Below are 23,544 nucleotides of genomic sequence, written 5' to 3' on the forward strand. Positions count from 1 at the left end.
CCCAACCCAAAGTCTCCTCCCCTCCCACCCAACCCAATGTCTCCTCCCCTCCCACCCAACCCAAGGTCTCCTCCCCTCCCACCCAACCCAAAGTCTCCTCCCCTCCCACAGAGGGTGTTCTTTAATGGAAGCACCTCAAATATAATCCAGTTAGAATCAGGAATTCCGCAGGGCAGCTGTTTAGGCTCCTTGCTTTTTTCAATCTTTACTAACGACATGCCACTGACTTTGAGTAAAGCCAGTGTGTCTATGTATGCGGATGACTCAACACTATACACATCAGCTACTACAGCGACTGAAATGACTGCAACACTCAACAAAGAGCTGCAGTTAGTTTTGGGTGTCAAGAAATAAGATAGGCCTAAATATTTTGACAACTAAAAGCATTGTATTTGGGACAAATCATTCACTAAACCCTAAACCTCAACTAAATCTTGTAATAAATAATGTGGAAATTGAGCAAGTTGAGATGACTAAACTGCTTGGAGTAACCCTAGATTGTAAACTGTCATGGTCAAAACATATTGATGCAGTTGTACCTAAGATGGGGAGAAGTCTGTCCATAATGAAGCGATGCTCTGCCTTCTTATCAATACTATCAACAAGGCAGGTCCTACAGGCCATAGTATTGTCGCACGTAGACTACTGTTCAGTCGTGTGGTCAGGTGCTACAAAAAAGGACTTCGGAAAATTGCAATTGTCTCAGAACAGGGCAGCACGGCTGGCCCTTGGATGTACACAGAGAGCTCATTTTAATAATATGCATGTCAATATCTCCTGGCTGAAAGTGGAGGAAAGATTAATTTCAACACTACTTGTATTTATGAGAGGTATTGACATGTTGAATGTACCAAGCTGTCTGTCTAAACTACTGGCACACAGCTTGGACACCCATGCATACTCCACAAGACATGCCACCTGAGGTCTCTTCACAGTCCCCAAGTCCAGAACAGACTATGGGAGGCCCACAGTACTACATAGAGCCATGACTACATGTAACTCTATTCCGCATCAGATAACTGATGTAGCAGTAGAATCAGATTTAAAAAACAGATAAAATACACCTTAAACCTGGCACAGACACATGGATAAACATGATAACATACACACTATACATACACGTGGATTTAGTACTGTACATATGTGGTAGTGCTGAGGTAGAGGCCTGAGGACACACAGTGTGTTGTGTTTTCTGTGAATGTATTGTAATGTTTTTAAAAATTCTATAAACTGAATTAATTTTGCTGGACCCCAGGAAGAGTAGCTGCTGCTTTGCCATCAGCTAATGGGGATCAATAATAAATACAAAATACAAATTGGGTGTAAAAAAAAGTGGTGAAAAGTCCTTCAGTAAGTAAAAAAATGAAAACAGGAACTGTAGCGATCAAAGAAAAAGGATCTTCCTGTAGCTTAAATAACAACCACAGAAGAAGACAGTATTAGTGTTTTTATCAGAGTTCAATAGTGTTTCTGCAGAGTAGAAAAGGAATGGCAACAGGGTGGAAAAAAATCTAAACATACCTTTGACTTGGCTATGCATGCTACCTGGCAAAAGAGTAGGTCAAAGATCCAATCTATGGCTCAGAAGTGACAGTCGAACCAACCCTGGGTTGTTCCTCGTGGGAGTCGAAGTGTAGCTTACCCCCCGGCATGTTCAACGTGGAGACGAGCAAGGAAGTGGTGTGAGAATTTCACTTTCTTCTCATGACGGTTGCGTTTCACATTGAGAAATGTAGCTCTTTTCTTGGAGACACTCAAGCTGAGGTCAAGAACGATGAACACTTTGCGTCCGCCGAAGTGTAGCAGCCCTGGAGGATGCGCACCTTGTCAAAATGAAAACGGATGATAAACACTAGGCTTGGAGTTTTCATCTCCACCCGCGGAGGATGTGGCCAATGCGGTGGGCTCTGTCCAGCTTCGGAGGAACTCTGGCCGGACCCAGCACCTCCGCAAAGAAGTCTGACATGAACTTAACTGAGTTAAGTTAAGTGCTTCAAGTTTTTCTGGTATACCAACAACCCGAAGATTGCAACGGAGAGAATGGGATTCCAAGTCATCGGTCTTGTTAGTCAGCTTTTGGTTTTCGGAGCTCAGACGGCCGACTGTTTTCTCAAATGCTACTGTGCAGTTGCTGTAGTCACACAGTTCAAAGCCGTCAATTCATCCACAGAGGCTCGGACACCATCCAGGATGGCGGAGAAGGGAGCCAGAGCAGCATCGATGGCAGTTTGGAGCTGAGTGGCTCGTAGCTGTTATTTCCGATACCAGAACCGTAGGGAGGTTCTGAAGATCTGCGAGGATTGAGACTCTGTTGAACTGGAGCCAACGCCATTACCACTCACATCGCAGTTGAAACGTTATTTACTGGCCTTCCGCTCCTCAAGTCGTGTGAATTTGAGTCAAAAAGCGAACTTAAGAACTCATCAATCAAATAAAATATGTAAGAAATTGGAATGCAAAGTACAAATTTGGCAAAATGAACTAATCCTCATCCAGCTCCTTCTTCATTCACATGCTGAACCAGAACTTTAATTTCATTTTTAAGTAAAACTTCTTCAGTGCTCTTCCATACCTCTTACATATCACTCCTCATCCTCAGCAATGCTGTTTACAGCCAAGGCATTCCAGAACTGCCTTCGATTTGCATCAGAGGACAAAGCTTTGTGACGATGACCATCTTCTTGGACTCTCATTGCTTATTTAGATTGCCGGATGGACAATGTCAAGAATTAAACCTTATTTCATGATGACGCCGACAGAGATGGTCGCCTCGCTTCGCGTTCTTAGGAAACTTTGCAGTATTTTGTTTTTTTAATTTATATTTTATATTTCTCACATTGTTACCCCAGGAAATCTTAAGTCTTATTACATACAGCCGGGAAGAACTATTGGATATAAGAGCAACGTCAACTCACCAACATTACAACCAAGAATAGGACTTTCCCGAAGCGGATCCTCTGATTGGACCACCACCCAGGACAATGGATCGGATCCCAGTAGGTGACCCAAAACAACGGCGCCGCAGAAGGGGCAGACGGAGCGGTCTTCTGGTCAGGCTCTGTAGATGGACACATCGCTCACCACTCCCGAGCATACTACTCGCCAATGTCCAGTGTCTTGACAGCAAGGTCGACGAAATCCGAGCAAGGGTTGCCTTCCAGAGAGACATCAGAGATTGTAACATTCTCTGTTTCACGGAAACATGACTCACTCAGGATACGTTATCAGAGTCGGTACAGCCACCCCGTTTCTTCACACATCGCGCCGACAGAAACAAACATCTCTCTGGTAAGAAGAAGGGTGGGGGTGTATGCATTATGATTAACGAGTCATGGTGTGATCATAACATATAGGAACTCAAGTCCTTTAGTTCACCTGACCTAGAATTCCTTACAATCAAATGCCGACTGCATTATCTATCAAGAGAATACTCCTCGATTATAATCACAGTCGTGTACATTCCCCCCTAAGCAGACACCTCGACCGCCCTGAAAGAACTTCATTGGACTCTATGTAAACTGGAAACCACATATCCCGAGGCTGCATTTATTGTAGCTGGAGATTTTAACAAGGCTAATCTGAAAACAATGCTCCCTAAATCTTATCAGCATATCGAATGCGCGAACCGGGCTGGCAAAATTCTGGATCATTGCTACTCTAACTTCTGCGATGCATACAAAGCCCTCCCTGGCCCTCATTTCGGCAAATCTGACCATGACTCCATTTTGTTGCTTCAAGCCTATAGACAGAAACTAAAACAGGAAACGCCCGTGCTCAGGTCTGTTCAACGCTGGCCCGACTAATTGGATTCCACGCTTCAAAATTGCTTCGATCACTTGGACTGGGATGTATTCCGGATAGCAGCGGACAACAACATTGATGTATATGCTGATTCGGTGAGCGAGTTTATTAGCAAGTGCATCGGTGATGTTGTACCCACGGTGACTATTAAAACCTTCCCCAACCAGAAACCGTGGATTGATGGCAGCATTTGCGCAAAACTGAAAGTGGGAACCATTGCTTTTATTCAGGGCAAGGTGACCGGAAACATGACCGAATACAAACAGTGTAGCTATTCCCTCCGCAAGGCAAACAAGCTAAGCGTCAGTATAGAGGCAAAGTAGAGTCGCAATTCAACGGCTCAGACACGAGACGTATGTGGCAGAGTCTACCGTCAATCACGGACTACAAAAGGAAACCCAGCCCCGTCGCAGACCACGATGTCTTGCTCCCAGACAAACTAAACAACTTCTTTGCTCGCTTTGAGGACAATATAGTGCCACTGACACGGCCCGCTACCAAAACTTGTGGGCCCTCTTCACCGCAGCCAACGTGAGTAAAACATTTAAACATGTTAACCCTTGCAAGGCTGCCGGCCCAGAAGGCATCCCTAGCCGTATCCTCAAACCATGCGCCGACCAGCTGGTAGAAGTGTATATATTTTATATTTGAGATTCTTCAAAGTAGCCAACACAGTTCCAGGCTGTGTAAGGGCTGGCTGGCTAGCTGGCTGGCTGGCTGGCTGGCTGGCTGTTTGTCCGTCTGTCTGTCTATCTATCTGGCTGGCTAGCTGGCTGGCTGGCTGGCTGTCTGGCTTGCTATCTATCTATCTATCTATCTATCTATCTATCTATCTATCTATATATCTATCTATCTATCTATCTATCTATCTATCTATCTATCTATCTATCTATCTATCTATCATACTGTTCTCTCTCTCTCTATCTCTAATTTCAGACTGAGGGGAGTGGTAAACAGTCACCTATAACCCCAGTTTCTGTCTGCTGCACAATGACACACACACCACACAACACACACCACACACACCAACACCAAGGCTGTAACACCTGTTTGTTACGTGTAGGGCTCCTGGAGTAAAAGTGAGAGACAGAGGGAGAGAGAGAGAGAGAGAGAGAGGGAGAGAGAGAGAGAGAGAGACAGAGAGAGAGACAGAGAGAGAGATAGACAGAGAGAGAGAGAGGGGGAGACAGAGAGAGAGGGAGACAGAGAGAGAGGGAGACAAAGAGAGAGAGAGAGAGCATATGTGTGTGTATATGTGGATGTGTGTGTGTGTGCGTGTGCGTGTGTGTGTGTGTGCCTGTGTATGTGTAGGGGGGTAATTACGGTGTAGGGTGTCTCCGGCTGTGACCTAGGAGCATCCACTAACTGCCAGAGAGAGAGAGAGAGAAAGAGAGAGAGAGAGAGAGAGGAGAGAGAGAGAGAGAGAGAGAGAGAGAGAGAGAGAGAGAGAGAGAGAGAGAGAGCAGAGCCAGTTGACAGAGAGAGACAGAGCGCTTCATCGGCGAGAGCTGCACCTGATAAAGAGGAGATTGGAATTGGAAGCGAAGGATATTTTCTTGCTGGAACTAAGAGACTCTCACCTGTAGAGAAGATAACACCTCTATTCCTTCATTCCACCAGCTCCTCTTCCTGCTCGGTGTCTGAGTGTGAGAGAGAGGTGCTGCGTGACTGTTGAGAGGAAAGTGTGTTTGTGTGTGGGACTGTCGTGCGTACATGTGAGTATCTATGTGCTTGTGGTGTGTGAGGTGGCCTGGTATGTGTGTGTTTATAGTTGTGAGTGAGTGGGAGTGTCTGTGTGTACGGTTGTATGTGTGTGTGGAAGTGTATGAGCGTATATGAGCTTATGTACAGGCCCTAATGCCATCAGCAACAAAGGCAGAGTATGTGGAGGGTGGAGGTGTGGTGGGTGAGGGGGAGTGTGGTGGCATTGTGAACCAGTTGGAGGCCTCTGGACTGGGTAGAGAGCGACATGCCCACTCCTGTCTGAAGGTCCCCAGGGAGCTTCTGAGGAGCTTCCCTCACTCCAAACGGGTGGGCTCCTATCTGGTGGGGAAGATGATCAACAAGGGCTCCTTCGCTAAGGTCATGGAGGGGCTACATATCAGCACAGGAGAGAAGGTACTTTTTCACGTTTGTTTTATTTTACCTGTATTTAACTAGGCAAGTCCGTTTAGAACAAATTCTTATTCTCAATGACAGCCTAAGAACAGTGGGTTAACTGCCTTGTTCGGGGGCAGAACGTTGTCAGCTCAGGGATTCGATCAGCAACCTTTCGATTACTGGCCAAACGCTCTAACCACTAGACTACCCTGCAGAGGGGTTCTGGGATGGTGGTGTGGATCAGGAAGTCTCTAACCACTAGACTACCCTGCAGAGGGGTTCTGGGATGGTGGTGTGGATAAGGAAGTCTCTAACCACTAGACTACACTGCAGAGGGGGTCTGGGATGGTGGTGTGGATAAGGAAGTCTCTAACCACTAGACTACCCTGCAGAGGGGTTCTGGGATGGTGGTGTGGATCAGGAAGTCTCTAACCACTAGACTACCCTGCAGAGGGGTTCTGAGATGGTGGTGCGGTTCAGTGAGTCTCTAACACTAGTCTGTGTATGTGACCTGGTCTCCATAACGATGACCTCAGATGTATTTTTTTGCTTCAGTCTTGTTAATTTGAACCTCTGTTACAGCTGGTTCAACTCAGCTAGATCTGGAGGCTTGGTTTATACCTCTATTGACTGTGTTGTACTGTGTTGTAGTGACTGTGTTGTATTGACTGTGTTATATAGACTGTGTTGTATTGACTGTGTTATATAGACTGTGTTGTATTGACTGTGTTATATTGACTGTGTTGTATTGACTGTGTTGTATTGACTGTGTTATATAGACTGTGTTGTATTGACTGTGTTATATTGACTGTGTTGTATTGACTGTGTTGTACTGTGTTGTAGTGACTGTGTTATATAGACTGTGTTGTATTGACTGTGTTATATTGACTGTGTTGTATTGACTGTGTTATATTGACAGTGTTATATTGACTGTGTTGTATTGACTGTGTTATATTGACTGTGTTGTGTTGACTGTGTTATATTGACAGTGTTATATTGACTGTGTTGTATTGACTGTGTTGTACTGCTCCAGTTTCAACTGTTCTGCCTTATTATTATTCGGTCCCTGCTGGTCATTTATGAGCATTTGAACATCTTCGCCATGTTCTGTTATAATCTCCACCCGGCACAGCCAGAAGAGGACTGGCCACTCCACATAGCCTGGTTCCTCTCTAGGTTTCTTCCTAGGTTTTGGCCTTTCTAGGGAGTTTTTCCTAGCCACCGTGCGTCTACACCTGCATTGCTTGCTGTTTGGGGTTTTAGACTAGGTTTCTGTTCAGCACTTTGAGATATCTGCTGATGTACGAAGGGCTATATAAATACATTTGATTTGATTTGATTTGATATTGACTGTTGTATTGACTGTGTTGCATTGACTATGTTGTATTGACTATGTTGTATTGATTACGTTGTATTGACTGTTGTATTGACTGTGTTGTATTGATTGTGTTGTATTGACTGTGTTGTGTTGACTGTGTTGTATTGATTGTGTTGTATTGACTGTGTTGTATTGACTGTGTTGTGTTGGCTGTGTTGTGTTGGCTGTGTTGTATTGACTGTGTTGTATTGACTGTGTTGTGTTGACTGTGTTGTGTTGACTGTGTTGTATAGACTGTGTTGTATTGATTACGTTGTATTGACTGTTGTATTGACTGTGTTGTATTGATTGTGTTGTATTGACTGTGTTGTGTTGACTGTGTTGTATTGACTGTGTTGTGTTGGCTGTGTTGTATTGACTGTGTTGTATTGACTGTGTTGTGTTGGCTGTGTTCAAATCAAATGTTATTTGTCACATGCGTCGAATACAACAACAACCTTACAGTGGAATGCTTACTAACAAGCCCTTAAAGCAAAAAATAAAAAATAGAAGCCTTTTGGATAAATACTTGGCGCTCCGGTACCGCTTGCCGTCCGGTAGAAGAGAGAACAGTCTATGACTAGGGTGACTGGAGTCTTTGACAATTGTTAGGGCCTTACTCTTACATCGCCTTGCATAGAGATCCTGGATGACAGAAAGCTTAGCGATGTACTGGGCCGTACGCACTACCCTCTGTAGTGCCTTGTGGTCAGAGGCCGAGCAATTGCCATACCAGCAAGATGCTGCGATGGTACAGCTGTACAAACAAATCAAATCAAATGTATTTATATAGCCCTTCATACATGAGCTGATATCTCAAAGTGCTGTACAGAAACCCAGCCTAAAACCCCAAACAGCAAGCAATGCAGGTGTAGAAGCACAGTGGCTAAGAATAACTCCCTAAAAAGGGAGGAACCTAAGAAGAACCCTAGAGAGGAACCAGGCTATGAGGGGTGTCCAGTCCTCTTCTGGCTGTGGAGATTATGACAGAACATCGCCAAGATGTTCAAATGTTCATAAATGACCAGCATGGTCAAATAATAATAATCATAGTAGTTGTTGAGGGTGCAGCAAGTCAGCACCTCAGGAGTAAATGTCAGTTGGCTTTTCATAGCCGATCATTAAGAGTATCTCTACCACTACTGCTTTCTCTAGAGAGTTGAAAACAGCAGGTCTGGGACAGGTAGCACGTCCGGTGAACAGGTCAGGATTCCATAGCCGCAGGCAGAACAGTTGAAACTGGAGCAGCAGCATGGCCAGGTGGACTGGGGACAGCAAGGAGTCATCATGCCAGGTTGTCTTAAGGCATAGACAGGATCAGTACTCAAATCAAATCAAATCAAATTTTATTTGTCACATACACATGGTTAGCAGATGTTAATGCGAGTGTAGCGAAATGCTTGTGAAAAAAAAGATGACCTGGGGTACTAATGTAAGAAATAACACGTAAAAAAAACAAAAAACTGCATAGTTTCCTAGGAACGCGAAGCGAGGCGGCCATCTCTGTCGGCGCCGGTACTCCAGATATAACAAACTGACCCTAGCCTCCCGACACATAAACTACTGCAGAATAAATACTGGAGGCTGAGACAGGAGGGGTCAGGAGACACTGTGGCCCCATCCGATGACACCCCCGGAGAGGGCCAAATAGGAAGGATATAACCCTGCCCACTTTGCCAAAACACAGCCCCCACACCACTAGAGGGAAAGCTTCAACCACCAACTTACCATCCTGAGACAAGGCCGAGAATAGCCAACTAAGATCTCCGCCACGGCACAACCCAACCCTTCCTGACGGACCGCCCCCCCAATCACGTCAGTGACTCAAACCACTCAAGTGACGCACCCTTCCTAGGGACGGCATGAAAGAGCACCAGTAAGCCAGTGACTCAGCCTCTGTAATAGGGCTAGAGGCAGAGAATCCCAGTGGAAAGAGGGGAACCGGCCAGGCAGAGACAGCAAGGGCGGTTCGTTGCTCCAGAGCCTTTATGTTCACCTTCACACTCCTGGGCCAGACTACACTCAATCATATGACCCACCGAAGAGATGAGTCTTCAGTAAAGACTTAAAGGTTGAGACCGAGTCTGCGTCTCTCACATGGGTAGGCAGACCATTCCATAAAAATGGAGCTCTATAGGAGAAAGCCCTGCCTCCAGCTGTTTGCTTAGAAATTCTAGGGACAATTAGGAGGCCTGTGTCTTGTGACCATAGCGTACGTGTAGGTATGTACGGCAGGACCAAATCAGAGAGATAGGTAGGAGCAAGCCCATGTAATGTGTGTAGGTTAGCAGTAAAAATCAGCCCTTGCCTTGACAGGAAGCCAGTGTAGGGAGGATAGCACTGGAGTAATATGATCAAATTTTTTGGTTCTAGTCAGGATTCTAGCAGCCGTATTTAGCACTAACTGAAGCTTAGTTAGTGCTTTATCCAGGTAGCCGGAAAGTAGAGCATTGCAGTAGTCTAACCTAGAAGTAAGAAAAGCATGGATTAATTTTTCTGCATCATTTTTGGACAGAAAGTTTCTGATTTTTGCAATGTTACATAGATGGAAAAAAGCTGTCCTTCAAACAGTCTTGATATGTTCGTCAAAAGAGAGATCAGGGTCCAGAGTAACACCGAGGTCCTTCACAGTTTTATTTAAGACGGCTGTACAACCATCAAGATTAATTGTCAGATTCAACAGAAGATCTCTTTGTTTCTTTGGGCCTAGAACAAGCATCTCTGTTTTGTCCGGTTTAAAAGTAGAAAGTTTGCAGCCAACCACTTCCTTATGTCTGAAACACATGCTTCTTGCGAGGGCAATTTTGGGGCTTCACCATGTTTCATTGAAATGTACAGCTGTGGGTCATCCGCATAGCAGTGAAAGTTAACATTATGTTTTCGAATTACATCCCCAAGAGTTAAAATATATAGTGAAAACAATAGTGGAACACCGAAATTTACACTTGATTTGTCAGAGGACAAACCATTCACAGAGACAAACTAATATATTTCCGACAGATAAGATCTAAACCAGGCCAGAACTTGTCCGTGTAGACCAATTTGGGTTTCCAATCTCTCCAAAAGAATGTGGTGATCGATGGTATAAAAAGCAGCACTAAGGTCTAGGAACACAAGGACAGATGCAGAGCCTCAGTCTGATGCCATTAAAAGGTAATTTACCACCTTCACAAGTTCATTCAAGGTACTATGATGGGGTCTAAAACCAGACATTTTGAGAGGAATGGAAGATTCGATATAGGCCGATAGTTTTTTATATTTTCTTTGTCAAGGTTTGGCTTTTTCAAGAGAGGCTTTATTACTGTGACTTTTAGTGAGTTTGGTACACATCCGGTGGACAGAGAGCCATTTATTATATTCAACATAGGAGGGCCAAGCACAGGAAGCAGCTCTTTCAGTAGTTTAGTTGGAATAGGGTCCAGTATGCAGCTTGAAGGTTTAAAGGCCATGATTATTTTCATTATTGTGTCAAGAGATATAGTACTAAAACACTTGAGTGTCTCTGTTGATCCTAGGTCATGGCAGCGTTGTGCAGACACAGGAGAACTGAGCTTGAGATTGAGATTTAAAGAGGAGTCTGTAATTTGCTTTCTAATAATCATGATATTTTCCTCAAAGAAGTTCATGAATATATTACTGCTGAAGTGAAAGCCATCCTCACTTGGCCCTCCTCAAAACATTTTGAGTGTCTGAGGACACATGCCATATCTTTTCAGTCTCCTGAGGAATAGGTTTCGTAGTGGCCACTTCACGACTGTCTTGGTGTGCTTGGACCATGATAGTTTGTTGGTGATGTGGACAGCGAGGAACTTGAAGCTCTCGAACCTGCTCCACTACAGCCCTGTCGATGAGAATGGGGGCATGCTCGGTCCTCCCTTTCCTGTAGTCCACAATCATCTCCTTTGTCTTGATTATATTGAAGGACCACCCGGCCTGGTCTCCGACCTCCTACCTATAGGCTGTCTCTTCATTGTCGGTAATCAGGCCTACGACTGTTGTGTCATCTGCAAACGTAATGATGGTGTTGGAGTCGTGCCTGGCCATGCAGTCATGAGTGAACAGGGAATGCAGGAAGGGACTGAGCACGCACCCCTGAGAGGCCCCTGTGTTGGGGGTCAGCATTGCGGATGTGTTGTTGCCTACACTTACCACCTGGGGGGCGGTCCGTCAGGAAGTCCAGGATCCAGTTGCAGAGGGAGATGTTTAGTCCCAGGGTCCTTAGCTTAGTGATGAGCTTTGAGGGCACTATGGTGTTGAATGCTGATCTGTAGTCAATGAATAGCATTCTCAAATAGGTCTTCATTTTGTCCAGGTGGGAAAGGGCAGTGTGAAGTGCAATAGAGATTGAATCATCTGTGGATCTGTTGGGGCGGTATGCAAATTGGAGGTTTTACTCACATCGGCTTTGGAGATCGCGATCACACAGTCATCTGGAACAATTGGTGCCCTCACGCATGGTTCAGTGTTGTATGCCTCGAGCAGAGAAGGCATTTGCCCCATCTGGTAGGCTCATGTCACTGGACAGCTCTTGGCTGGGTTTCCCTTTGTATTCCATAATAGTTTGCAAGCCCTGCCACATCCGACGAGTGTCAGAGCCGGTGTAGTAGGATTTGATACTAGTATTTACACTTTGCCTGTTTAATGGTTTGTCGGAGGGCGTAGCAGGATTTCTTATAAGCGTCCGGATTAGTGTCAGTTATTAATGAAGACAGTGACTTATGTGGTAAACTTGTAAATGTTATCGGATGAGTCCCGGAACATATTGCAGTCTGCGCTAGCAAAATAGTCCTGTAGCTTCCTCTTCATCAGATCATTGTCGCATTGAGTGCATCACTGGCACTTCCTGATTGACCTTTTTTCTTGTAAGCAGGAATCAGGAGGACATAGAAATGTTCAGATTTGCCAAAGGGAAAGGGGGGAGAGCCTTGAATTGGCTGTGTAGTATTGACTGTGCTGTATTGACTGTCATGTATTGACTGTGGTGTGTTGACAGTGTTGACTGTATTGCATTGACTGTGGTGTGTTGACTGTGTTGACTGTATTACATTGGCTGTGTTGTTTTGACTGTGTTGACTGTATTGCATTGACTGTGTTGTTTTGACTGTGTTGTGTTGACTGTGTTGTGTTGACTGTGTCTGTGTCAGGTGGCCATCAAGGTGATTGATAAGAAGAAGGCGAGGCAGGACTCATACGTTCTAAAGAATATGAAGAGAGAACCTCGTATTCACCAGATGGTCAGACATCCTCATATAGTAGTTCTACTGGAGGTAAGATACACACACACACACACACACAGCCACACAACTACACACACACACAGCCACAGCCACACAACCACACACACACACAGCCACACACACACACACACACACACACACACACACAGCCACACAACTACACACACACACAGCCACAGCCACACAACCACACACACACACACACACAGCCACACAACCACACACACACACACACACAGCCACACAACTACACACACACGCACAGCCACACAACTAAACAAACACACACAGCCACACAACCACATACACACACACAGCCACACAACTACACACGCACAGCCACACAACTACACACACACACACAGCCACACAACCACACACACACACAGCCACACAACCACACACACACACACACACAGCCACACAACTACACACACACGCACAGCCACACAACTACACACACACACACACACACACACACACACACACACACACACACACACACACACACACACACACGCACAGCCACACAACTACACACACACACACACACACACACACACACACACACACACACACACACACACACACACACACACAGCCACACAACTACACACACACACAGCCACACAGCTACACACACACACAGCCACACAACTACACACACACACACAGCCACACAACTACACACACACACACACACACACAGCCACACAACTACACACACACAGCCACACAACTACACACACACACACAGCCACACAACTACACACACACACAGCCACACAACCACACACACACACACAGCCACACAACCACACACACACACACACACACACACACACCTACACACACACACGCACAGCCACACAACTACACACACACACGCAGCCACACAACTACACACACACACACAGCCACACAACTACACACACACGCACAGCCACACAACTACACACACACACACACACACACACACACACACACACACACACACACACACACACACACACACACACACAACTACACACACACACAGTCACAAAACTACACACACACACAGCCACACAACTACACACACACACACACACAGCCACAAAACTACACACACACACACACACACAGCCACACAATTACACACACACAGCCACACAACTTCACACACAGACACAGCCACAAAACTACACACACACACAGCCACACAACTACACACACACACAGCCACACAACTACACACACACAGCCACACAACTTCACACACAGACACAGCCACAATACTACACACACACACAGCCACACAACTACACACACACACAGCCACACAACTACACACACACAGCCACACAACTTCACACACAGACACAGCAACAAAACTACACACACACACAGCCACACAACTACACACACAGCCACACAACTACACACACACTGTCGTGGAAATTTCCTGTATTTACCAAATCATGAGAGCAAACCACACACAAGTCAGAGTTATCATAAAGTCCATCTTTAATTATATGAGCTCCATCACAACCCTGTGACTCTCAGATCAATTCAGTGTCTATAAATGAATTCTCTGAGAGTCCTTACACATTGCAACTGAGATCCTTTATAGCAAAGACACACATAGCCAGACAGCATTGGCTATAAATTATCGTTCAGCTTTGTCTCCTAAACTATGTTCTCATCTCGCTCCTGGTACCACTCAGGACCATAAAACAAAACCTCACTAACCGGCATATATCAAATACACCCCCTCCTGGACAAGATCACAGAGACACAGTGACTGGCACACAGACATTGTGGAGCCAAGAGATAATTGGTTTAAAAGATATGTTTACATATGAAGACAAGCTTGACCTCTCCCCTCTCTGCGGCCCAAGTAACTGACCCCAGGACAGAGAACAGATAACTGCAAATGGCCACCACTATAGTACAACAAGATACATTCTGATGAGAAGTAACTCACAAGCATATAATGCAAATAAAACATCTTATCTATGTTACCCAACTAATTCTGATTATTCCCCAACAACACACACAGCCACACAACTACACACACACACACAGCCACACAAATACACACACACACAAAGCCATGTAGACACCCACACACAGTCTCTCCCTCTCTCTCCCCTCAGACCCTGGAGACAGAGAACAGTTACTACATGGCGATGGAGCTGTGTGTTGGAGGAGATCTGATGGACCGAATCTGTGAGAAGAAACGTCTGGAGGAGAGAGAAGTCAGGAGATACACACGACAGATCCTCTCAGCTGTGGAGCACCTACACACACACGGCATCATACACAGGTCAGTACACACACGCACACACACACACACACACACACACACACACACACACACACACACACACACACACACACACACACACACACACACACACACACACACACACACACACACACACACACACACACACGGCATCATACACAGGTCAGTACAGACACACACACATGGCATCATACACAGGTCAGTACACACACACACACATGGCATCATACACAGGTCAGTACACACACACACACACGGCATCATACACAGGTCAGTACAGGCACAAACACACACACACACACACGGCATCATACACAGGTCAGTACACCTGAGGATATCTCACTCTGTCTCTCAATTAAAATCAACTCCATTTCAATTCAATTTTAGGGTTTATATTTATTTTAGTAGATATTATACAAAAGTGAAATAATAAATAATAAAATAAAATAAAAAATGAACAGTAAACATCACACTCACAGAGGTTCCAAAATAATAAAGACATTTCAAATGTCATATTATGCATATATAAAGTGTTGTAACGATGTACCAATGGTTAAAGTATTTATGTACAAATGGTTAAAGTATTTACAATGGTGTTTATTCTTCACTGGTTGACCTTTTTGTTGTGAAAACAGGTCACAAATCTTGCTGCTGTGATGGCACACTGTGGTATTTCACCCAGTAGACATGGGATTAAAATCGGGTTTGTTTTCTAATTCTTTGTGGATCTGTGTAATCTGAGGGAAATATGTGTCTCTAATATGGTCATACATTTGGCAGGAGTTTAGGAAGTGCAGCTCAGTTTCCACCTCATTTTGTGGGCAGTGAGCACATAGCCTGTCTTCTCCTGAGAGCCAGGTCTACCTACGGCGGCCTTTCTCAATAGCAAGGCTATGCTCACTGAGTCTGTACATAGTAAAATCTTTCCTTGAGTTTGGGTCAGTCACAGTGGTCAGGTATTCTGCCACTGTGTAGTCTCTGTTTAGGGCCAAATAGCATTCTAGTTTGCTCCGTTTTTTGTTAATTCTTTCCAATGTGTCAAGTAATTATCTTTTTGTTTTCTCATGATTTGGTTGGGTCTAATTGTGTTTATCTGTCCTGGGGCTCTGTGGGGTCTGTTTGTGTTTGTGAACAGAGCCCCAGGACCAGCTTGCTTAGGGGACTCTTCTCCAGGTTCATCTCTCTGTAGGTGAAGGCTTTGTTATGGAAGGTTTGGGAATCGCTTCCTTTTAGGTGGTTGTAGAATTTAACGTCTCTTTTCTGGATTTTGATAACTAGGTATTGGCCTAATTCCACTTTGCACACATTATTTGGTGTTCTATATTGTACACGGAGGATGTATTTGCAGAATTTGGCATGCAGAGTCTCAATTTGGAGTTTGTTCCATTTTGTGAAGTCTTGGTTGGTGAGCGGATCCCAGACCTCACAACCATAAAGGGCAATGGGTTCTATCACTGATTCAAGTATTTTTTTGACAAATCCTAATTGGTCAAATGTTATATTCCCTTTGATGGTATAGAAGGCCCTTCTTGCCTTGTCTCTCAGCTCATTCAAAGCTTTGTGGAAGTTACCTGTGCCGCTGATGTTTAGGCCAAGGTATGCATAGTTTTTTGTGTGCTCTAGGGCAACGGTGTCTAGATGGAATTTGTATTTGTGGTCCTGGCGACTAGACCTTTTTTGGAACACCATTATTTTGGTCTAACTGAGATTTACTGTCAGGGCCCAGGTCTGACAGAATCTGTGCAAAAGATCTAGGTGCTGCTGTAGGCCCTCATTGGTTGGTGACAGAGGCAACAGATCATCAGCAAACAGTAGACATTTGACTTCAGATTCTAGTAGGTGCTGCAGACTGTTCTAGCGCCCTCACCAATTTGTTAATATATATGTTGAAGAAGGTGGGGCTTAAGCTGCATCTCTGTCTCACCCCATGGCCATGTGGAAAGAAATGTGTTTTTTTGCCTATTTTATCCACACACTTGTTGTTTGTGTACATGGATTGTATAATGTCGTATGTTTTTCCCCCAACACCACTTTCCTTCAGTTTGGATAGCAGACCCTCATGCCAGATTGAGTCGAAGGCTTTTTTGAAATCAACAAAGCATGAGAAGACTTTGCCTTTGTTTTGGTTTGTTTGGTTGTCAATTAGGGTGTGCAGGGTGAATACATGGTCTGTTGTACGGTAATTTGGTAAAAAGCCAATTTGACATTTGCTCAGTACATTGTTTTCATTGAGGAAATGTACGAGTCTGCTGTTAATGATAATGCAGAGGATTTCCCCAATTTGAGTCGAAGGCTTTTTAACATTTTTATTTTAATTTATTTTTTATTTCACCTTTATTTAACCAGGTAGGCTAGTTGAGAACAAGTTCTCATTTACAACTGCGACCTGGCCAAGATAAAGCATAGCAGTGTGAACAGACAACAACACAGAGTTACACATGGAGTAAACAATTAACAAGTCAATAACACAGTAGAAAAAAAAAAAAAAAGAGTATATATACATTGTGTGCAAAAGGCATGAGGAGGTAGGAGAATAATTACAATTTTGCAGATTAACACTGGAGTGATAAATGATCAGATGGTCATGTACAGGTAGAGATACTGGTGTGCAAAAGAGCAGAAAAGTAAATAAATAAAAACAGTATGGGGATGAGGTAGGTGAAAATGGGTGGGCTATTTACCGATAGACTATGTACAGCTGCAGCGATCGGTTAGCTGCTCAGATAGCAGATGTTTAAAGTTGGTGAGGGAGATAAAAGTCTCCAACTTCAGCAATTTTTTGCAATTTGTTCCAGTCACAGGCAGCAGAGAACTGGAAGGAAAAGCGGCCAAATGAGGCTTTAGGGATGATCAGTGAGATACACCTGATGGAGCGCGTGCTACGGGTGGGTGTTGCCATCATGACCAGTGAACTGAGATAAGGATAAATCAACAAAGCATGAGAAGACTTTGCCTTCGTTTTGGTTTGTTTGTTTGTCAATTTGGGTGTGCAGGGTGAATACGTGGTCTGCCGTACGATCATTTGGTAAAAAGACAATTTGCTCAGTACATTGTTTTCACTGAGGAAATGTACAAGAGTGCTGTTAATGATAATGCAGAGGATTTTCCCAAGGTTGCTCTCCCTCTCTCTCTGTCTCTGTGTGTGTATCTCTCTCTCTCTCTGTCTGTCTGTCTCACTCTCTTTCTCTCTGTGTCTCGCTCTCTCTCTCTCTCTCTCTCTCTCTCTCTCTCTCTCTCTCTCTCTCTCTCTCTCTCTCTCTCTGTCTCTCTGTCTCTCTGTCTCTCTGTCTCTATCTGTCTCTCTCTCTGTGTCTCTCTCTCTCTGTCTCTGTGTGTCTCTCTCTCTCTCTGTCTCTCTCTGTCTCTCTCTGTCTCTGTCTCGGTCTGTCTCTCTCTCTCTCTCTCTCTCTCTCTCTCTCTCTCTCTCTCTCTCTCTCTGTGTCTGTCTCTCTGTCTGTCTCTCTGTCTATCTCCATCTCTCTCTGTCTGTCTGTCTCTGTCTGTCTCTCTTTCCCTGTGAGCAGTTACCAAGATAGCCCCATTTAATATAACTGGTAAAGACAGAAACATATGAGAGCAGTCATATTCCAGTAATTTAACTAAGGCAGGTTCTAGGGCCTCTTTGTCTCCTGACTTCTTATCCCAGTAATTTAACTAAGGCAGGTTCTAGGGCCTCTTTGTCTCCTGACTGCAGCTCCGGAGTGTTAGAGATCGGTGGTCTCTCTTGTGTTTTACTTTGTCTGCAGGGATCTGAAGATTGAGAACTTCCTCCTGGATGAACACAACAACATCAAGATTGTTGGTACGTATGGATATGTCTAGATATGCATTATATTGTACATGCATGTAGCCAGGCTGATCCCTAAAGATAGACAGTGATATTTGAAAAGGTCCCCAGAACGCTGGAAAATGGCGTCCTCGGTGCTCACAAAAGATTAAGGAAATCCCTGCACTGTGATTGAACCAGAGAGAGACATGCATTTTAGACTACTGTACCACGGCCAATCACAATGCTTTAGCAAGCCGCACGCATACATATTGATTCTCTATGGTAATAGGGCATCGTTTTTAATTATTTTGTTGTAAGCCTTTCCCAACTCATAAGTTATTTAACTAGACAAGTCAGTAAATTACAAATTATTATTTATAATGACAGTCTACCAAAATACCATGTTGTGCTGCTGCCATGTTGTGTTGCTACCGTGTTGATGTCATGTGTTGTTACCATGCTGTGTTGTCATGTGATGCTGCGGGGACGGGGGCTGGGATTAAAATAAAAAATATAGGACAAAACACACATCACGACAAGAGAGACACCACAACACGACATAAAGAGAGACCATGTCTACCAACATGGTAGCAACACAACATGGCAGCAGCACAACATGGTAGCAGCACAAAACATGGTACTATAACGACACAGGGCGAGACCCAGATGGAGGCAGATGGAGTCTCTGATATTTATTCAAATACAAGGCACAGGCAATAGGCAGGTTGAGGACAGGCAGAAGTTCATTAACCAGGTCAGAGTCTGAAAGGTACAGGCCGGCAGGCAGGCTTGAGGTCAGGGCAGGCTGAATGGTCAGCCAGGCAGGCTCGGTGTCAGGGCAGGCTGAATGGTCAGGCAGGCGGGCTCAGTGTCAGGGCAGGCTAAGGTCAGAACCGGGAGGGCTAGAAAACAGAGGAAAAACAGGAGCAGGGAAAAACATGCTGGTAGGCTTAACGAGACAAGACGAACTGGCAGCCGACAAACAGAAAACACAGGTATAAATGCACTGGGAATAATGGGGATGATGGGCGAAACCTGAAAGGGGGTGGAGACAAGCACAAAGACAGGTGAAACAGATCAGGGTGTGACAGGTACAAACATTATTGGGCACAGACAACAGCACAAAGGCTAAGAAGGTAGAGACAACAATACATCATGCGAAGCAGCAACAACTGTCAGTAAGAGTGTCCATGATTGAATCTTTGAATGAAGAGATGGAGATAAAACTGTCCAGTTTGAGTGTTTTTTGTGGAGGATGAGGGCTGCAGTATGTATCTCAGAGAGGGGTGAGTGATGCCTAAGAGGGTTTTATAAATAAACATCAACCAGTGGGTCTTGCGACAGGTATACAGAGATGTCCAGTGTACATAGGAGTGTAGAGTGCAGTGACGTGTCCTATAAGGAGCATTGGTGGCAAATCTGATGTCAGAATGGTAAAGAAGATATAACCACTTGAGAGCACCCTTACCTGCTGATCTATAAATTATGTCTCCGTAATCTAGTATGGGTAGGATGGTCATCTGAATCAGGGTTAATTTGGCAGCTGGGGTGAAAGGGGAGTGATTACGATAGAGGAAACAAAGTCTAGATTTAAACTTAGCCTGCAGCCTTGATATGTGCTGAGAGAAGGACAGTTTACCATCTAGCCATATTCCAAGTACTTGTATGACGTGACTACCTCAAGCTCTAAACCCTCAGAGGTAGTAGTTACACCGGTGGGGAGAGGGGCATTCTTCTTACCAAACCACATGACCTTTGTTTTGGAGGTGTTCAGAACAGGGTTAAGGGCAGAGAAAACCTGTTGGACACTAAGAAAGCTTTGTTGTAGAGCATTTAACGCAAAATCCGGGGAGGGGCCAGTTGAGTACAAGACTGTATCATCTGCATATAAATGGATGAGAGAACTTCCTATTGCCTGAGCTATGTTGTTGATGTAAATTAAGAAGAGTGTGGGGCCTAGGATCGAGCCTTGGGGTACTTCCTTGGTGACAGGCAGTGGCTGAGACGGCAGATGTTCTGACTTATACACTGCACTCTTTGAGAGAGGTAGTTAGCAAACCAGGCCAAAGACCCCTCAGAGACACCAATACTCCTTAACCGGCCCACAAGAATGGAATGGTCTACCATATCAATATCTTTGGCCAAGTCAATAAAAATAGCAGCACAAAATTGCTTAGAATCGTGACACATAGAATTGTGACATCTTTGAGGACCTATAAGGTTGCCGTGACACATCCATAACCTGAGCGGAAACCAGATTGCATACCAGAGAGAATACTATAGACATCAAGAAAGACAGTCAGTTGGTTATTGACAAGTTTTTTGAACACTTTTTGATAAGCAGGGCAAAATAGAAATTGGCCTAAAACAGTTAGGATCAGCTTGATCTCCCCCTTTAAATAAAGGACTAACCGTGGCTATTGGAACCTCCCCAGAGAGGAGAGACAGGTCAGAGATAAGCTCGGTGATGATAGGGGCTGCAACCTTTTATTTTAATTTGAACCTTTAATTAACTAGGAAAGTCAGTTAAGAACAAATTCTTCATCATAATGACCATAATGACGGCCTAGGAGCAGTGGGTTAACTTCCTTGTTCAGGGGTAGAATGACAGGTTTTTACATTGGGGATTCGATCTAGCAACCTGCTGCCCCAGGTTGGAAAACACCAACCTTAGAGAAGAAAGTATCTAAACAATCTGACCCAAATAGTTTTTTATTATCAAGTTTAAGGATATCCTTTAGCACCTCAGACTCAGTGACTTCCTGCAGGGAGAAACATTGTAGTGGGGCAGGGGAAAAGAGGAAGAAGCATCGGGGATTGTCGCATTTTAAGGGGTGTGAGATGAGGAAATATTGGACAGCAAGGAGGCATGGCTGAGTCAAATAGGAATCCTGACTTAATGAAGTGGTGATTAAAGAGCTCAGCCATGTGCTTCTTGTCAGTAACAACCACATCATCAACATTAAGGGACATGGGCAGCTGTGAGGAGGTTTATTCTCCAGGTCTTTAACTGTCTTCCAGAACTTATTGAGGTTAAACCCACAGAGAGAGAACTGCTCCTTAAAGTAACTACATTTTGCCTTCTGGATAGCCTGAGTGCACTTATGTCTCATTTGACTGAACGAGAGCCAGTCAGCCTGAGTGTGTTTCGCCAAATGCAATTCTTGAGGTGGAGTAACTCTGCCAGCTCACAGTCGAACCAGGGGCTAAACCTATTTTTCATTTTAATTTTCTTTACGGGGGTGTGTTTGTTGGCAATACCACTGAAAATATCGAAAATAAAGGACCAAGCGTCTTCGACAGAGGGGATCTAGCTGATTCTGTACCAGTTTACAGAGGCTTTCTCATTTAAGTTTTTTAACAAGCGTCTATGACAAATCAGGGCAGGTCGTTTCACTGAGCAGCCATTATGAACACAGGCTGTAAAACAGTGATCACTAAGGTCATTACAGAAAACACCAGACTGATACCTATCAGGACTATTTGTGAGGGTGACATCAAGAAGAGCCTTTTCTGGGTGTTTGTAGTCATACCTTGTGGGATTGGTGATAATCTGAGAAGTATTTAGGGAGTCACATTGCTTTAGGACTTGGTCAGGTGGTTTAAGCATGTCCCAGTTTAGGTCACCTAGCAGGACAGATTCAGACTTAGTGTAAGGGGCCAGGAGAGAGCTTAGGGCAGGTAGTGTACAGGCCGGTGCCGATGAAGGACGATAGCACCCAGCAACAGTCAACAAAGAGATATTTGAAAGTTCAATGCTTAAAACCAGCATATCAGATTGTTTGGGGACAGACTTGGTGGAGACAACAGAGCACTGAAGGTGATCCTTGGTAAAGATTGCCACTCCACCACCTTTGGAAGATCTGTCTTGCCGGAAAAAAAAGCCAGAAAGGTTAATACTGACCCCTAAATAACATATATCATTCTAGTACTGACCCCCCTAAATAGATCTGTTAACCCACACTTTCAAATGATACATTTTTGGTAATAAATGTCTAGTGTTAACGTGCAGAAAAATCCCAGGCATTTACGAGAGCAGATATCAGCTGAAGCAGACATCAGAACAGTCGGGATTGGGTCTAGCAGCAGTAGATGGGCCAGGGTGTACATGCACCAGTCAGGATTGGGTCTAGCAGCAGTAGATGGGCCAGGGTATATATGCACATTTCCAGATATCATCAGCAGTAATATAATCAGGGCACAGCAGAGGACAGGGAGAGCTCTGAATGTGCATCAGATGGCAACAAGATCATATTGTACAGCAATTTCATCAGGTAGCATAAATACCAAGCCTGTGAGAGGAGGTTAGAATAGGATGGGAAGCCAAGACTCAGTGTAACCAATAGAGACTCAGAGTCCTGAGTGTGGGAACAAACATCGTCTGCCCCACGGTTGGGTAAACAGCAAGTTCATAGTCAACAAAACACGCAGGAGTCATGCAGAAAATAGCATAAAGCCCAATAAATAAATATACCGACTAGCCAAAGAGTCATTCGCTTCAGTGAGATAACTTGGGAGAGTAGCTCTCTCTGAGTCCAGTAGGCTATAAAAGTCTGAGATAAAATAAATAAATAGTAAGCCTATACTAGTTCATTAAAAAGTTTCTGAGTAAGCTCACATAATAAGCTTCACAAGTTAGCCTACATAACATTCAGATCAGTCCAAAGTCTGCGGTGTGTGTGTAAGTGCATGTGTGCTGGAGGAGAACGAAAGCTCGGGAGAGAGGGGGGAGTGTGGCGGGGGTACCTGTACCAGACAGGGGGAGACAGGCCAGGGAGAGAGGGAGGAGAGTGGCGGGGGTACTTGTACCAGACAGGGGGAGACAGACCAGGGAGAGGGAGGAGAGTGGCGGGGGTACCTGTACCAGACAGGGGGAGACAGGCCAGGGAGAGAGGGAGGAGTGTGGCAGGGGTACCTGTACCAGACAGGGGGAGACAGGCCAGGGAGAGAGGGAGGAGTGTGGCGGGGGTACCTGTACCAGACAGGGGGT

General features: G+C 44.7%; 1 protein-coding gene across 1 annotated transcript in view; it reads left to right on the plus strand.

The window, feature by feature from the left end:
- The first annotated feature begins 5,658 nt into the window (after positions 1 to 5,658).
- The window catches only part of LOC139408083 (MAP/microtubule affinity-regulating kinase 4), a 51,175-nt gene continuing 33,289 nt past the window's right edge, over positions 5,659 to 23,544 (plus strand). Inside the window, exons 1-4 of the mRNA XM_071151898.1 lie at positions 5,659 to 5,919; positions 12,403 to 12,525; positions 14,634 to 14,803; positions 18,532 to 18,587. Coding sequence (XP_071007999.1) covers positions 5,659 to 5,919; positions 12,403 to 12,525; positions 14,634 to 14,803; positions 18,532 to 18,587 — 610 coding nt within the window. The remainder of the gene's footprint in view (positions 5,920 to 12,402; positions 12,526 to 14,633; positions 14,804 to 18,531; positions 18,588 to 23,544) is intronic.

This window comes from Oncorhynchus clarkii, chromosome 4 (assembly GCF_045791955.1).
Source record: "Oncorhynchus clarkii lewisi isolate Uvic-CL-2024 chromosome 4, UVic_Ocla_1.0, whole genome shotgun sequence".
Taxonomy (NCBI): Eukaryota; Metazoa; Chordata; class Actinopteri; order Salmoniformes; family Salmonidae; genus Oncorhynchus; species Oncorhynchus clarkii.